General features: G+C 38.6%; 1 protein-coding gene across 1 annotated transcript in view; it reads right to left on the bottom strand.

Moving 5' to 3' along the window:
• The window catches only part of LOC133525491 (interference hedgehog), a 116558-nt gene that overhangs the window by 10544 nt on the left and 87217 nt on the right, over positions 1–18797 (bottom strand). The window contains exons 5-16 of the mRNA XM_061861750.1: positions 17287–17478; positions 16787–16959; positions 15729–15933; positions 15034–15253; positions 11023–11150; positions 10706–10799; positions 10392–10495; positions 5958–6076; positions 4858–5014; positions 2748–2951; positions 2402–2588; positions 906–1000 (exon numbers count right to left, since the gene is read on the bottom strand). Coding sequence (XP_061717734.1) covers positions 906–1000; positions 2402–2588; positions 2748–2951; positions 4858–5014; positions 5958–6076; positions 10392–10495; positions 10706–10799; positions 11023–11150; positions 15034–15253; positions 15729–15933; positions 16787–16959; positions 17287–17478 — 1878 coding nt within the window. The remainder of the gene's footprint in view (positions 1–905; positions 1001–2401; positions 2589–2747; positions 2952–4857; positions 5015–5957; positions 6077–10391; positions 10496–10705; positions 10800–11022; positions 11151–15033; positions 15254–15728; positions 15934–16786; positions 16960–17286; positions 17479–18797) is intronic.

Here is an 18797-nt window from a genome sequence, read left to right as displayed (position 1 = left end):
GTTAGTGCTGTTCCGTAATATGTTACACACAGAGTAAATGCACTTATTATAGGTTATATAGGTTATAGGTATTCGCGGGCTTGGTTTCCGCAACTCGACGTCATATTTCGTGCCTATTTTGCGTGGTGGGTTGTCCGCAAATGCGCTTGTTAAGAGGCTGTTCGATTTAGTCGCAAAAATGTCAAATTGATAGATTTAGTCGATGAAATTGTACACCTTTTACTTAATATTTGAAATAAAAAGTACTGGTTTCTATTAGCACGTCTTGTTATCTTTCATTTTAATAAATCATTTTTTTGAAAACAGACTCACTTAATTAGTTATGATTTTTTTTCTGATAGACGTTTAGGTAAACGCGCGTAAAGCACTGATTTTGTCGATCTTATTTGTAAATTTCATAAAGTATGGACTGCTTAAAATGGTAGTTTTGTATTACACGTATCCTGTATTTCAACATTAATAAACTACATTTTTGTTACTATAAATTTGAAGTAGTGTAAATGAAAGTTAGACGAATTCAAATTTCTCCAGAATTTACTTCAAAACAAGTGACAATTACTCTGAAAGTCGACTTAATTTCCACGTAATTTTGATACTTAAACAATCTACAACATTTGCTGAAACTGTTCTTCTACATCATTTTGTATAATTTGTTTGATGAATTTTTAAAAACTGTCCCTTCTCGTCACATAATTACCGGAGACGTACGCTTGCGACCTCATTATTAAAAGGCAAGATGAGAAGACGTGCTAATATAAACGAATACTTGTTATTTAGATATTACGTAACAAAAATTTCGACGACTAAATCTATCAATTTTACCTTTTTGCTCTAAAATCGTTACCAGGCCCTTAAGTTCTCGCAGAAAAAAAACCTGACATGTCTAACTACGAATATGAACTGACCTCAGCATGCATAGGATTGGCGGTGATAGTGATGGGCACCTTGGCTGGTATGTAGCCGTTGGCACCCCCGCTCTCTGGACCCGAGCCTTTCTCTTCTGGAAACAAATGAAACGTCATGTTACGGCATAGACTACGTAGACACCGCATTGTGAAGCGTTTACTATGAGCTCGATGTCACCACACATATGTTAACGGCACCAATTATGGGGCATTTAAGAGAAAAATTGGACTCTTTTTTGATATTTCACCGACACCTGTAAAATTTCTACGGCTTTATGCTTTAAAAGTTGAATGTCATATTCGTCCTGTTATGTTTTGTATGTATTTAATGAAAGCTACTGCAATTGGTTTCAATATCATTAACCATTTAAAACTGTGTTTTTTTACTCCAGTTATGGGATGTATGGCGTCATTAATTTTCAAACTAACAAATATCAATGAAAAATTAAACTTAAGCAGCTCTTTGGCCCTTGTTTGTGGTAGAATGTTGTCAGCGTTTAAAAACTGATGGTAAATACTTGTTTTACAGGATTTGTCTATAGCACCCCATTAATGGTGCCTGTTTCATTATAGGGGTGTTTACTATAGTATAATTTTACTTGTGTTTTTGCTACAATGCGAGCTATACAACCGAGCTATATGCTACACCATTTTAGACTACAATAACCTAGGTACACCCCTAATTAAGCTTAATTTTCGTAAACATTTTTAATTTATACAAGTACTGGGGGCCGATTTTTGAATTTCAAGCGCCTGAATTCGTCACTCGAAAATCTGTGGAAAACGACGAAATGCTATTGAACATGATCCTCAAAACGGATCGAAACATGTCAAACGTTTATTCGACTTAATATTACGCGAGTACCGAGCGCGACCCGTTTAAAATAATTTAAAAAAGATAGGCGTTAAGTATTGTTAATATTAATTTGTACTCACAATATACTACTGATTGTTAATGGATCTAATTATATTTCTGAAATAATGTTATTATAGCTACCTAGATTTTAGCGGCTTTTGAAAAAGTTGTTGGCCAACAAAACAATGTTAATAATGTTTGAGTATACAGACATAACAAGTGCCTCAGGCATTTTGGCCTTTCGGATAATTGCGAGGAAAATGTATGTTTATAAAAGTACAGAGTTTCAGTATTTACAGATACCAATATAATACAAGCACTTAGGTCAAATACAGAAGGTAATCTCTTTTGACGTTGATGAAGGTCGACTTGTTTGTACAGGTTATGTTACATTTATATAAAATTAATCTTAAAAAATAGTTCAAAAAGGATACAACAAAATAAGAAGACTTACTGTTGGCAGGAGGTCATCTCGCCCTCCGACACAGGAGTAAGGTCACGATAACGAGGATAACGAGGAGTGCCGTAGCGCCTATAGCGCCGCCGGCCGTCACCAGCGCCGCGGGCGCCTGGCCCTTCGGCTCTTCGAGCGGCTCCGTGGTCGTGCTCCCTGTGGTACAGCAGGTTTCAGTCTACTTACTGTTGGCAGGAGGTCGTCTCGCCCTCCGACACAGCAGTAAGGTCACCACCAGGATAACGAGGAGCGCCGTAGCGCCTATGGCGCCGCCGGCCGTCACTAGCGCCGCGGGCGCCTGGCCCTTCGGCTCTTCGGGCGGCGGCTCCGTGCTCGTGCTCGGGGTGGTCGGGTTCGGCAGGGTTTTTGCGACCTGAACAAATAATAGTGGCCAATGAAGATGAGCAAAGCTAAGTCTTAAAGTACCGTTCGGATTCAAACTACACCAGCATTACTGCAGAACGCTACCTTTAGGGCCAAATAAGGGTGCTGTCATGTTTGTAAGTTCCAAATAACTCCCCGGTGTACTTACAAGTATTTTGCTAAACTCTGACGGCGCTTGAGCGGTGTAGCTCTGTAGCTTCCACTCGTAAGCCGTGTCGGGCGCCAGGTGGCCGAGGATGGCGACGCGCGCGGCGCCCCCCTCGACGGTCACCTTCTCGTACTTGCCCGCGGAGGACACCGCGCGGTAGTACACGTAGAAACCTTCCGCTTCCACGCCGCCGCCGCTCGACCACTGCAACACGGAATTAGATTAAAGCCAAGAAATTAGAAGGACACAAAAGATAAGGCTAAAACTTGCAACGAAATATCCTTATATTTCGGCAGTCACTAGGGAGATTTTACCGTTTATCACAATTACTCTGAAAATATAGTTTTGTGTAAATTTTTACTCAAACAACTGCCACAGTGTACTAGTCCGGTTTCTTTACGATGTTCTGAGCAGCGATTACTAAATATCCGCTCCACAATTTTTTATATGAAATTACTTACAAGCTCAGCATTTTTACCTAACTTCCTTCCTTCCTTTTTTTCCTTTGAAATTCAAAACAGTAATTAGTTTAAATTGGAACACCACAAAACTATTCAGTTTTAATTAATTAATAAAATAATGAGGAAAATGTAAATGCTCCAAAAATATTTTTGTATTTCTTACATGTTCAATACTTTTTTAGAAGTTCAGAACAGTAATTGATATAAATTGGGTACTAATTATAAAACACCAGCCAAATATATCTCAGAAACTTTGTTATTTCGAAGAATTTACTTAAACTAGCGCCGCTGTTATACTTATAATTAGCTTTAATTGGAGTTGAAAGTCTCAAACATTAGGTTATTACGTTCCGAGAATAGATTTTAATTTTCATTACTATCTCATTTCATCTAGTCGAAGACCTCTCCTGGTTCGCAGGTTCGAATGCCACGCAGAACCAAGATCGTCACGGTCTACATACTTTTTAAGAGCAGTGCCAAACATAGTAATCATCAGTTCTGGAGAAACACACAGTTCCGGACTGCCAACCATCTAAGTGGTGATGGAAATGTTGTCGCGTAGGGCGATGGTGGAAAAAAGCGGCAGGGATTAATCCGAACAATTCCTCGGTGCACTCCCCGTTGTACATGCGATAGAAAATGCAGGGCGAGGTCACATCTCTACGCAGCGCCAAGGAGTCAAGCCGATCCGAAATACTCTGACAGTCGACTATTCAAGTCGCTCTTCAATGTGATCCGGAGGGAGCAGTGGTACTGGGGTACCCCTGCCCATAGATGAGAACAGTATTCCATGTGTGGGCGCACCTTCGCCTCATAAAGCTGTTCAGTTCTAGGAATCTTCAAGAGCCACAAAAGTTGATTTGCATGGTGTACCTAACTCTTCTAAGAATTAAGTTTTTGGATGTCTTGTCGCGTGTGGCTCGCGAGCCGCAATTGCCGACCCCTGATATAGTCCACAATTTACGAAAAAATTGCTCATACGTAGCCCCCGACTACACATACTGAAAGACTCTTGAGTGGCCACTGCGTACCGGTAACCTCGACGGAAGACTAGTATCTTTTCTTAAGTGAAAAGACTAATCGAACACTTAATTGATCAAAATTTCAACTTACTTTCGGGATTAGACATTTGGACGTTTTTCGGGTGATTTCTTTATTTCAGGCACATGCATAAAATTACAGCTAAGGATGCCAAAACTCTTATGCGGTAGAGACAAATACACACATGAGAACCAAACACAGTTTAAAAACTGATAGTGATACAATGATAAAGACACCGGCGTTGTTATAGCGCAAGGTTTAAAGGTTTAACTGGAAGAATCAGTAGGAACAGACAGTGAATTTAGTTTTTCATACAAAACTTGTTTTTGCTCTGTATGTTTTATAAGCTGGAGCTATATAAAATAATTACAGGCAAAGATACTCATGTCATTCCAACACGTAGTTTTAAATTTAGAACGAAACTGAAGGCAACCACGTACCTACCCGTCAATCCAGTCTTAAGCAGCTAGGGAGCGCCTCCAAGAAGACCGTGTAACGTCTCATCAAGAAATCAAAACCGCAGGGAACTATTGTATGAAGGCAGAACACGGCCGTTGATGAGAAAGGAAGTTTTGAGTCTTTTCGGGTCATATGATGATGGATCTTACCGTCCAATTAAGCCTCACACTGCTCGAAGACACAGGCTCCGCCGCAATGAGGTCCGGGGCCCGCGGCCCCTCGATCCCTCCCCTCTGCAGGTAGAAGCGCGGACTGCTCCGACCTTGCGTATTGTCCTGGTTTGAGTAAACGGCGGCTATGCGGAATCTAAAAGAAAGGAGACAAGACAGTTTACAAGGATGCGAGTAAATGGACAAAGATAACATCAACGTGGGCATAAGAAAGCCCTTGATCATTATTAATATTTTAGGTGGAAATGGTCTTTTCAGAAGGTCACAGGAACATTTTTACTAAATTGGCCGACATTACTCGGAACGCCACAGTACCTGCGTATTACCACTGTAATTGAACTTTGAGTATTATTTTAACCTTGGAGAATACTTTATACACATTTAATTGTCTTCCAATACTGTACTCTAAATTGGTGTTGCTTATTTTGACCCAAAAAATTACAACACATTTTTAGGGCCAATTGAATTGGTAAGTTATATATTATTAACAAGGACCAAAGTGTATAGTCTACATCACGAATGAAGCATCAACATTAGCTAATTTTACAGTTTTACTCACGTATTTTAGTCACTCACGCGACATACCGCGCGGCGCCATAGCTGCGAGCACTTCGCGATTAAAATACTTGTGGAAGTCGCAGGAAGCAGGCACCTGTCGGACGGTCCGGGCCGTCAGCCCTACGTGTAACTTGGCTTTGGGCCTTAGACAATTACTGTATCTACTAATGTTCTGTGTTTGAATATTAAAATCGAGCCTCTCTCGGACGCTTCGGCTCTTCAGCTATCATGACCGGTACTCATGTAATGTTAGTGCTTGAAAATGAAGACATCATGGCTCTCAGAAACATGTCGCTTACTTACGTCACTTACTTGGAGTATCTGTCCGGTACCAGTCCGTCCACTTCGAAGGAGTGTATATAGGGCGGTATGTCGGAGTGCGCAGTGTGCCATTGCTCGAATTTGTGACTTACTTGTAGTATCTGACCGGTACCAGTCCATCCGTTTTGAAGGAGTGTATCTAGGGCGGTATGTCGGAGTTCGCAGTGTGCCACGGCCCGCTGCTCGAGTTCGTCACTTACTTGTAGTATCTGTCTGGTACCAGTCCATCCACTTCGAAGGAATGTATGTAGGGCGGTATATCGGAGTTAGCCGTTTGCCACGGCCCGCTGCTTGAGTTCGTCACTTCCCGGTATTGTACCTGAGAGGTAACAAAAACATTTAGTAGCTAAATTAAATGAAGTTATCATTGCTAGCATGGAATTAAACAATGGAGAGGAGTAAATGTTGTTTTTGTTTGCTCCATTGCAAATGTATTCATATAGCCTGTACAAAAAAAACTATTATCGTTAAATAGTTTCTATAGATATTGATGATAATCAATATCATGGAGGAATATATAATGGAGGTACCTAAGGTAGCCAAGTAACATGACTTCTTCTTTAACCTAAGCCTTTTCCCAGTATCAGGGGTCAGCTCTCCTTGTCCTTTTTCTCCACACAGGACGATTTGTTGCAGTTCCGGCGTCAATATTTGTGTTTTTTAGGTCATTCTGGACCGTTGTCAGCCAAGTAGCAGGACGTCTTCCACGGCCTCGTTTCGTCGTTGGTAGATCCAATGCTACTCGTACCATGTGATCTGAAGACCGTCTGAGCACGTGGCCGTACCAGCGTAATCGCTTTTCCTTCAGCTTTTCTTCAATAGGAGCGATTTTAAAACTGCCTCTCACGTATTCGTTACGGATCCTATCTTTCCGGGTGGCTCCAGCTGACCAGCGAAGTATGCGCATCTCTGTTGTATGTAGTTTTTGAACGTGTTGTTTTGTTGATGCCCAGCATTCGGTTCCATAAAGTAAGGCGGGTCGTACTGCGGTTTTATATAATTTACCCTTTATTTTTAAAGGCATTTTATTTTATTTTATTTTGACACTTGGAGAGACTTTACACCTCCAAATTTTATTAGTATTAGTACTCTGACATTGGGGACCTTTTACATCTCCAGATTTAATGTGTTTTTAACCATAGAGACTATACATCTCTACTGTATTGTATTAATTATTTATTTTAAGATTATTATAATGTAATGTTTACCCAGGTATTGGCTGTTGTATTTATAAATGTTGTTATGGATTTTTCATGTCACTATATGATGTTAATATAAATGTTGTATTGACTTGTAAAAGAGCCCTTGAGGCCTACTTGCAGAATATTTTTTTGAATTTTGAATTGAATTTTGAATTTTGAATTTCATTCCGTTATCACACATAACACCGGTCAAGCCAAGTAACATGACATGCCTATTTTTTTACTCTATATAACTAAAATCTCAACATTTTTTTTGTTAAATGGACAATATAAATAATGGGATTCCGAGTATCTCTACTCTACAACGTAAGTATATTTTGAACCACAGGAAATTACCATGTATTGATTTCAAGATTTCCACATTGTTTCCAAATCTGATCTATTGAGACTTGTTGTTTCGAAAATGTTTCGAATCTAATCTATTGAGACTTGTTGTTTCGAAAATGTTTCAAATCTGATCTATTGAGACTAGTTACTTGGAAAATGTTTCAAATGTGATCTATTGAGACTGGTTATTTCGAAAGTGTTTCCAAATCTGCTTTATTGAGAAACTACCTGGAGGCCAATTCAAACATGTAAATCATGTCACATCATTCGCCCGTGCGTCACGCTCTCGCCAATACATGTACTAACAAGTATGGGCGAAACGCATGCGCGAGTGATAACTAAATGATATAATTTTGATATTAAATGTACGTTCGAATTGGCGTCATATACTTCTCGCGTCGAATGATGGTTCCTATGACAGCCCATTTTTATATAGAGTAGCTTTCACCTAAAATGTTTGTGGGTTTTTTTTATAAGTTTAGCACATTAAGAGGAAAGGGGACGGCCGTTTCTCCATGTACACGTAGTTCCCATTTTCCTCTGACATTGACATTTTGATAATTTGATGTATATTATTTATAGCTATGCTACGTTTGAATTTTTGCTAGATTTTTGAAAATGAAAATGAGGACATCTTAATTAATTTAGAAATATGTTCCAAAAATATATGTTAGAAACATATTCCTTCAATCAGATTTAAATTAAGTTCAACTTAAAGAGACCTAATGGAACTGTCATAAGGGCCATCATTCGAAGCGAGGGGTATACTTGTAGCAAAGAGAATTTGAAATAAAAGTGTATTGTCAAAGAAAAATTTGTAGCCACGTAAATTTACTGCCATCTTTAGACTTCAGACCATCAAAAAGTGGCCGTGTGATATTTAACAAATTTAACACATATCAGTGAAAGAATAAGGATCAAAGTCAAATGGCGTTCTAAAAGTTTTAATCATGTTTCGAAAGATGGCAGTAAATTTACTGAGGCTACAAAGTTTTCTTTAACAATCCACCTCTATTTCAAATTCTCTTTACACTAACGCCATACAGAACAGGTACAAGTGCACAGCGAATAGGACAGCCAACATCAGAACACAGCACAGACTCTGTCAATGTTGAACTACAACAATCAAAGGCCTTTATTCCGGCTCTGGCCGGTTTGTTCTAGGCACTAGGGCACTAAGTGCTGAAGGTACCACGGGACTTAGTCTAGATTCGATTGGTTGTGATACTTGTAATGTAATGACAACATGGTCGGTCATATAATGAACTCCAGACATAGCGAATAGACAATAACTAATTATTAGAATGTATCTGGTAAGTACCCTATTACTAATTCACTTCACTTTGGTCGTACTAGGTACATATCCGACTCGGCTACCTGCCGAGGTTTTCCCGAGGGTCTACAGTATGAGGTTATAAAAAAGGAGTGTACAGATTTTTAAAGGGTCGGCAACGCGCATGTAACATATCTGGAGTTGCAGGCGTCCATAGGCTACGGTGACTGCTTACCATCAGGCGGGCCGTATGCTTGCTTGCCACCGTCGTGGTATAAAATATATATATATATGCAAGAAATAGGTTATAAGACAGTGTTGAACTAATAATGAAAAAATTTCTGATATTGATATATTCCATTTATCATTACAACAGTTTGTTTCTGCAATAAAAAGTACAGCTAATAATAATAAAGGTAATACTGATTAGTTTGTATATTTCAGCAAACTTGGCAATTGTTTAATATTGTTTTCAACAGTTAGATTTATTTGAGTTAATATTAATATTAATGTTAATCTCTAAGCAACAACATTCATTAGTGAAAACTGTGTGTTGTTTTGCCTGTTTGTTTCCCAAAGGTTTAAATAAGTAAATAAATAAATTACCCTTTTAGGGTTCCGTACCTAAAGGGTAAAAACGGGACCCTATTACTAAGACTCCACTGTCCGTCTGTCTGTCACCAGGCTGTATCTTATGAACAATGATAGCTAGATAGTTGAAATTTTCACAGATGATGTATTTATATTGCCGCTATAACAACAAATACTAAAAAAACAGAATAATATTATTAGTTATATTTATAATACAATAAAATAAGTCTTCAAATTGAATACTTAATTTATAAGCATATTAAATATTTAGAAATTATATTTGTAGATTTTTAGGTTTTCATATGTTGTATAAATAATTTACTTGTTGTTTTGTTGTTAACGTAGGGAAGAGCGGTGCCGCCCAACACAGGCAATTCTTTGCTTACCGGGCGGCTCCATCCCCTAAATCATGGCCATGTGTTTTTTAAGGAAATAAAGAATTTTGTATTTGTATTTGTATAATATTCTGTTTACGTTCTCACAAGTATGTGAATGCGAAAGTGACGGGCACAGTGACAAGCAATCAAAATGGAACAATGCTGCCACTGCAAGTGCGAGTCGGACTCGCGCACGAAGGATTCCGTACCATTACACAAAAAACATCAAAAACAATTTCCCTCTCTAATTATGTTTTAAAAGTTGAAAGCCATTCAGTACCATTCAATATTCGCTCATTCAATATAATTGTTCAATATAAGCTGTATTTGCACGCATGAGATCTTTAAAAAAATATAAAAGTTATAATATAGTCTTTGATTTTATTAAGCAGTATTCGCACGATCATACACAACTCTATCCTATAGCTTGAAATGACGCTGATCGGGTCGTGTAGACGAGGCCCGCAGCTATATTAATTGGCTGTTTGCGTTTTTCTTAGTGGATACTTACATGTTTTTAAAAAGTAAAAAACATTACAGTAATGACTTCCCGTCCAACACGACATTGGTTTAATTTTTTTTTTTGTAAGTTTGACCGTAACGAACAACTTCCCGTACTATTTTACTACAATAAGGTAAACATTTCCGAGCATCTTGGAGAACAAACATATTTCTTCAATACATTTTTGATTGTAGTCCAACTATAGTTGCTAGCCCTTTAAGCCAAATCTCAAAGAACTAAACTAGAGACAGGTGAAACCTATGCTGGCGCCATTTATACAAGCCTTTGACAGTTGCCAACCGAATTCCATACAGCCGATCCATAGAACACGACTATATCTCTTCACTTAATATGAGTTTTACCTTAAAGATCCTAATGGGCATCCCGGAGCTGGAGTTGGACCATGACACCATGACGCTCTCATCCGACATACGGGTCACGGTCGGACGCGACGGCGGCACCATTTCTGTAAACAAGGAATTATTTATAACGGCCTTCGACGTACTCCTATTGAAACTTCTTCAGAAACCGTCTCTGCAGAGAACCTACCATGAAAACAAAAATTCGCAAATTGCGGGGATCCGTCCCTTTCACTGGAATAAAGGCGTAAATAGAAAGACAGAGAAAGATGCCCGCATTTTCCGAACTTTTCGCGGTTATAGCCCAGGGAACTTACTTGCTTTTTTCTTAGGGTTCTTCCGATTATTGTGTTTGTTTTTTGGCTGCTGGTACGCAATATGTGCTGCCTTCGCGCTGTCTGCAGAATATTCCTATATAAAACAAAACGATACTAGTAAATCTTTACAGCAAAGCGCGAAGCAGTCAAAGTGGTTAAGCAACTAAGGGGTAGTTGAGATAAAGTGACAAAACTTGGTGTATTTTATCAATAAAAATAGTGTATTAAGATAACGGAGTACCGTGTCTAGAAGGCTAGAGTTTAAAAAGTGAACCACGCTACCTATACTATACTAGGATGAAAGATCAGCGGCTGACCTGAGAGATCTGCACGGGCACGACGGTGAGCAGCGCCGCGTCGTGCGCGCAGCCGAGCGCGTTGCACGCGAAGCACTGCAGCGCGCCCGCGTGCTTTTTCTCTACGCGCGCGAATCGCAACTCCGAGCCTGCACAGACCAATAAAAGTGTTTGTTTAATGGGTGAATCTTTATTTTGTTGTCCATTTTTTCGTTACCTTTGGCTAGTTCGAATAGCTTCTTATTCTAGGCGGAATAAATGAAATCACAACATGTTCCGATCAAAATGTATTTCTATATTTTCCGTTGAGTTACGAAAATATCATACTTGTTCGTAACTCAGAGGAAGATTTTTAAGACATACGGTGAAATTATGCTTAAAATATTGTAGGTATCTACTCTACCTATTAACCAAATTTTACCGTAATCTTACAAAAAAATCATGATCAAATCCTAGAGATACAGATATGGTCATAATAAGAGAGCCAATTTATAGACACCCGAGAAGCGACACATTTCAAAGAATAGAAGATTCAAATCTTGAGCCTTGCGAAGGTCTCATAAGAGATAAACTTTGCTGTATAGTTAAACAGAATTTTTTCACCTTAATTCAACACCGCGAAGAACTAGCTGTAAAACAAACAAATGTACTTTAAAATCCAAATCAATGCTATTCAATATTTATTATTAAAAATAACCGCACCACCAATATACCATCGTCATCTAACCTGAAGAGAACAAAAAATTTTGCAGCAAATTAGTTTGAAGGATAAAATTTGCGCATGAAAAAAGCAGCAAATTAGTTTGAAGGATAAAATTTGCACACAAATTTCCAGGAACAAAGAAAGCCTTTCTGAGCGGGCATGGCGAAAATTAGGTTTCTCAGGTCAACGTTGCCTTGCTCAAATTATTCAATGACCTAGTTGGCAAGTAAATTATGAAGTTGTCAAGTTCAGATTTGGTGTGTGCTAGTACAGTAAGCATCAAAAGTAGCAGATGAAACAACGCGCCAAAAGTATCTGATATTCCGGATAACTTTTCCAAATATAGATAAATTTCTAAAATTCGCGTTTAAAAGTATGTATATATCTTTTACAGTCCTAGTTGTTCTATATTAAAGACATCACTTTTTGTTAAGCTGTTACATAATGCTAGTTACTTATGAAACGTTATTTGATCCGCTACTTTTGATGCTGACTGTACTAATTAATTAGAATAAGGTTTTGACTAGACTCGTGCGGAAATCTGCAATCTCAAAATCTTGTTTTTGTGTAACAGAAAACAGTGCGAGTCGGACTCGCCCACCGAGGGTTCCGTACTTTTTAGCATTTAATGTTATAGCGGCAACAGAAATACATCATCTGTGAAAATTTCAACTGGAGTCTTAGTAATAGGGTCCCGTTTTACCCTTAGGGTTGAGTTGGTTTGATATTCGCATAAATATAATCGGTTGCCTGACTTTAGCAGAGGAATACTCTTTAAATAAGAATGTCATGAATGGGGTTGTTTCCAATTTTTTGAAACGCTTGTATTACGTTCTATATTAACTAAAAGTTGCCCTAAAATTCAACTTTTATACTAAAACGGCCTTAAATATGTTAAATTAACAAAATATATTTTGACAGATGCTTTCGCGCCCAAAACGCTCTTTGAAAATTGTATGACGTCACAGTTTACGGTTTGACACATAACTACATACACACGTAGAAGATACGAACTGTCAACTGACATTTGTCATTTGTTGTTTATCGCCTAACTGTCAACAGTGTCAATCCGAGAGTTGTGACGTCATCACAATCTTCAATGACGTTTCGAGTTTGGTCACGTGACGTGTGCCAAAAGATATTTTAAATTCAATATTTACAAAAATATGGTCATTACAGATCCCCTATAAGTAGTTTAACATGTTCTTATAATCCAAAAGAATTTATTGGGATATAATTCTGACCTAAGATTTGTAGATGGAAACAACCCTAATGTGTGTACTATTTTTATTTTTATCCCGTTACCTTTTTCATAGATTTAGAATAGAAGGAATCAAAAATTTATGAAAATCTTGCGACACTTTTTTTCCAATTAGCATCAAAGGAACTCATTCTAAGTTGAAATAACATAAAACAATAAATAAAATCGCTTACTTATCGGAACAACAAGATACTCTTATATGAGCATAAAGGTCTTCTTCTTCACAGCCCTTTTCAATCTTAGAGATGTAAGCGTCCTTAATTTTTTGCCATTCTTGTCCATTTTGCGTTCTATAGGTATAAGGGGTGTTGAGGCCTTTTTAGGGTTCCGTAGCCAAATGGCAAAAAACGGATCCCTTATAGATTCGTCATGTCCGTCTGTCTGTCCGATTCTGTCACAGCCACTTTTTTCCGAAACTATAAGAGCTGTACTGTTCAAACTTGGTAAGTAGATGTATTCTATGAACCGCATTAGGATGTTTACACAAAAATAGAAAAAAAACAATAAATTTTGGGGGTTCCCCATACTTAGAACTGAAACTCAAAAAATCTTTTTTCATCAAACCCATACGTGTGGGGTATCTATGGATAGGTCTTCAAAAATGATATTGAGGTTTCTAATATCATTTTTTTCTAAAATGTATAGTTTGCGCGAGAGACACTTCCAAAGTGGTAAAATGTGTGTCCCCCCCCCCCGTAACTTCTAAAATAACAGAATGAAAAATCTAAAAAAAATATATGATATACATTGCCATGTAAACTTCCACCGAAAATTGGTTTGAACGAGATCTAGTAAGTAGTTTTTTTTTAATACGTCATGAAATTAAAAAAAAAAAAATTTTTCATCATACCCATACGTGTGGGGTATCTATGGATAGGTCTTCAAAAATGATATTAATGTTTCTAATATAATTTTTTTCTAAACTGAATAGTTTGCGCGAGAGAACCTTCCAAAGTGAAAAAAAGTGTGTCCCCCCCCCCCCCCGTAACTTCTAAAATAACAGAATGAAAAATCTAAAAAAAATATATGATATACAATGCCATGTAAACTTCCACCGAAAATTGGTTTGAACGAGATCTAGTAAGTAGTTTTTTTTTAATACGTCATGAAATTAAAAAAAAAAAAAATTTTTCATCATACCCATACGTGTGGGGTATCTATGGATAGGTCTTCAAAAATGATATTAATGTTTCTAATATCATTTTTTTCTAAACTGAATAGTTTGCGCGAGAGAACCTTCCAAAGTGAAAAAAAAGTGTGTCCCCCCCCCCCTGTAACTTCTAAAATAACAGAATGAAAAATCTAAAAAAAATATATGATATACATTACCATGCAAACTTCCACCGAAAATTGTTTTGAACGAGATCTAGTGAGTAGTTTTTTTTTTAATACGTCATAAAATTTAAAAAAATTTTTTTTCATCAAACATATACGTGTAAGGTATGTATGGATAGGTCTTCAAAAATGATAGTTAGGTTCCTAATATCATTTTTTTCTAAACTGAATAGTTTGCGCGAGAGACACTTCCAAAGTGGTAAAATGTGTGTCCAAAGTGGTAAAATGTTGAACAAGATCTAGTAAGAAGATTTTTTTTTAATACGTCTTAAATTGTACGAAACCCTTCATGCGCGAGTCCGACTCGCACTTGGCCGCTTTTTAAACAGAGAAATGCCTAAGCGGAGCTTCAATAAAGACTTGTTATTCAATCTTTTGTACATGAATTTATTTTTATAAATAGTACAATTTGTCGCTCTGGTGTCTTTTAGAGGATTTTCAGTTTTGGTCAGTTGGCGGCAGTCGGGGGACGTTATACTGGGACGATCGCTGCCGAACTTTAAATTTCGGAGGTCATCGGCCGTCCTCCGTCACGTCAATAAAATGCGTTCTGAACAAGGGGTGTTGCAAGTATACTCTGACAAACCAACATTATCAGTAGAAATGGCAAGAAACTACTTCGCGCTTATTTTTTTTAATTTGCCCTCTTTTTCTACTGACGGAAATGGCTTGCCAAACTATATATGTTTCTTATAGTTAGGGTATTTTAAAATTAGAATATCCACGAACTTACCTTGCGCCTTAATGCCTTTGCCAGTGACCGGTTCAGCGTTCAACATCCAATGCACGTGCGGGGGCGGCTGGCCGAGCGGCGCGCCGCACGCCACGCGCGCCGGCGTGCCCTCGCTGGCGTTCACGCCGGACGCCACGCCCTCCCAGTACGGCGGCTGGAGGGCCAGCACTCGCCAGGAGCGGCGGAGGCCGTTGCCATTGACGGAGCAGGAGTATATGCCCTGACAATTGAGTTGAGAAGTCATTGGTAATAAGCTACATGCATGAACCATTTTATAAATGTTTTTTCAATAAACAAGTTCAACAAAAAAATGTAAAACACCCATTTCTTGTATCTTTTGTGTAAAAATATTTGAGTTGAATAATTTAAAATTTAAAAATTTTTTATTACCATAATATAAAACTAACACTAAACAAGATACCTAACCTTATAAAGGGATTTTTTTTTTATGACAACCTATACTTAAATGCACACATTTTACGGCGTAAATACGCAACGGCCATATCTTCCAACGGCAACGCAAGTTTCACGGGGCGCGCCATATTTTTTCTTTCCTTCTAATTTCCTAGCTTTTCGCCCCCTCTTAATTACAAAACTCTTTTATTACACATGAGCAAGCGTATACACATTGTACAGTACTTTAAAAAGGAACTTGTTTTCATTGCCTTTGAGTTCCCTTTCGAATGACAAATTACCTCGTCTTCAGCAGTGAAAGGATGTATCACCAAATCGTGATCGTGTCGAAAGCCATTCCTCTTCTCCGTCCCTCTATACCACGTGACTTGTGGCGGTGGGGTTCCCACGGCCCCGCACCACAGACGCAGCGCTCCGTTGGGCCGCACGGGCACCGTCAGGATCCCATCGGTGACCTCGCCGACGTAGCCTTCGGATTCAAGGAACCTGTTGAAGAATTTCATTAGAGTTTGAATGACTGAATGTGGCAGGAAGCCGCCTTGGGCCATCGTGGTTACTTGGCCAAAACGCTAGACCAATTATTGGAAGGCCGGTAGGCCAATTTACAATACAATACAATAATTTGCTCATCGAAGCTATTCAAAATCTCCAAGCGGCCTCAGATAAACTAGCCTTTGGTAAATAAGTTTTTTGCTTTACATACATGATTTTATTGCTGACTGGACTTTTCTTTCTACACTCATCAAGACAATTCTAATAAATTTAAACGAAATAGGTTGTGGTGTTTTCATAATTTTCATTAATTTACTTATAACATGTGTCCCTCATCAGATCAGCGCTATGGTACTATAACATTTCGCACCGAACTTACATATGTATGTGAAGTTTCAACTCAATCGAATAATGAGAAGTTAGTCTATTTATTTAGCTTGAAAGATTTGACCCGAAAATACATAAAAAACATTGCAAGTGAAATGAAAGCTTGTAAAAAACTTGTTTAGTTTTTGATTACTACCCCTCGAAAGTGACTTCCTAAGAAAGTGACCTACTCCGCCCAAACCTACTGTGTATAAAGCATGATAAAACATTTTTCTGCACATACTCAGGTATATTCTCCGCCTCCGTTGCCCTCATACTGCCACACCCTCAGATACGTCGTCTCCGGGACGTCAACGTGCTCATCGCTCAGGTTGTTGGTGAACATGTGGCCATACTATCAGCAATACTCCTAACTCTCTTGGTTTAATCATCGGTGGTCCTCACATATGTCTTCGCAATAAACTTGACGTCTCCGTCCCACCCGCCTAGAAAGTTCCACCATGGAATAGTTTTATCGTACCTGAAGCCTCCATTGCCCTCATGCTGCACCCTCAGATACGTCCTCTCCGGGAGGTCAACGTGCTCGTCGCTCAGGTTGTTGGTTGCTGTGCAGCCGTAAGTCCCGCTGTCAGCAGTCGTCGCGTTGTGGATTACGAGGACACCGTGTGGCGTTTCCACTGGTTGTCTCACTCCCTGCAAAGTTATTGATTTATTAAACTAAGTGACAAGACTTATAGTAATTTTCAAACAGCTTTGGTACGGTAACAGATGTCATATCTTTATAATGTATAACCTTAAAACGCAAATCTTGCAAAACTGTATTGAGATGATATGTGTCACCGTTCGTTCCCCGAGCTTCTCAATTTAAAAACGAACAGTCATACGAACCATCATTCGACGCGAGAGCGTCGCAGGTTCTTAATCCAACAGAGGACCGTAACAAGTAGCGAAGCACTGTTTCATCGAAGCAGCGATCCTTGGCAGGGAGTGACCTAAGGAGACCAAAGACCTCCAGCTCACCTTGACTTCCTTCCACCAGGTCAGCTCCGCAGGCGGCTCGGAGAGCGGCTCCTTGCAGTGCAGCACCACGGTGTTGTGCAGCGGGGCTGTGATGACTGTCGTCTCATTGGTGTTCCGGCTGAGATCTAACCGCGCGATGGTCAGCCGCGCCGGGTCCGAGGCGAGGCTGATGGCGCCGTACCAAACTACGCACTGGAAAAATACGGAATTATTATTAATAAGTTTTCATCTTTCATCAATGACTGGTACTTTTCTTTAAACAGTCAACTACAGACAATTTTAACAAACCCAAACACAATTAGGTTGCGTTGTTTTATCACAGAGTTCCTATGCCCATCTCCTGTGACCATCTCAGATCAGCTCGTTGGTATCAAAATATTGCATTGTCACTTATGTTATTAACTTATATGTATATATAACGGTTTGCCTCCTCTTTTTTGTTACGGACGGCTAAAGAATGGAATGCGCTCCCGCCATCTGTATTCCCTGATAAATATGACCTCGGTCTCTTTAAAGCAAGAGTGAATAGGCTACTACTGAACCGGTGAGCTCCATCTTAGGCCCTGTCTTCACTTTCCATCAGGTGTGACTAGAGCCAATCGCCGGTCAGTTTTTAATATAAAAAAATATATATATGTAAAGTTTCAGCTCAACCGAATAATAGGACTTAGCTTGCAAGATTCTACCCGAACATACATACTTTCATACAAACATTGCAAGTTAAATAAAAACCTGTAAAAAGGAAAAAGAAGATGTTTTTTATTACTTATAAAATTTAATACAATTCGTTGTCTGTAGGTCAGTTAATAATTACCTAGTGCTTTTATTCAGCAATCGTTAAAAATAGCGTTCTCAACTTCGAACTGTCGAATTTGGTTATGGGATGCAAAGTTATGGAAAATGTCTACAAAAAATTTCCATAACTGTTATATGGGAAATTAAGTGATATGACGATCATGTCACAAAATCGGAAATGTCTCGTCATGAGAGTAAAAAAGTAATGTAAAAATGAACCTTCAAATAGGAAAACTGTACCCCTAGTGTAAATTTAGTCGATAGCGAAACGTGACGTACGCGTTTGCGTTAAGTCTCATTTTGTATGGGTTTTTGAACAGCGCGCCAAGCGGGACGTTTTGGAAAGTCAAAAATCTCATACAAAATGACCAGGGGTCGGACAAAAAGTGCGGATGACGTAAAAATGACGTAATCTTGCACACAGGATGATGTTTGAGTTTGTATTTAAACTTCCGTGTGACATGTAGTAGCAAAGTAGTATTAATGAAGTAACAAAATAATCGTAAATAAATCCATGGAATTAATAATACAGGTGGTAGGGTGATGTAGTGAATAAAATAAATTTCACGAAACTTGTTACCATAAGGTATAATTATTTGAAATTAGTTAGAACAAGTCTGTGGGATTGCCACAATATTCAAGTAAGTAAAGGTGACATTTTAGAGCGTTTTCTTATACATTAGTAAATATAAATTTTAGCTAAATATAATCGTGAA

This window comes from Cydia pomonella, chromosome 15 (assembly GCF_033807575.1).
Source record: "Cydia pomonella isolate Wapato2018A chromosome 15, ilCydPomo1, whole genome shotgun sequence".
In the NCBI taxonomy this organism is placed as follows: domain Eukaryota; kingdom Metazoa; phylum Arthropoda; class Insecta; order Lepidoptera; family Tortricidae; genus Cydia; species Cydia pomonella.
This window is presented reverse-complemented; position numbering and strand designations above follow the sequence as displayed.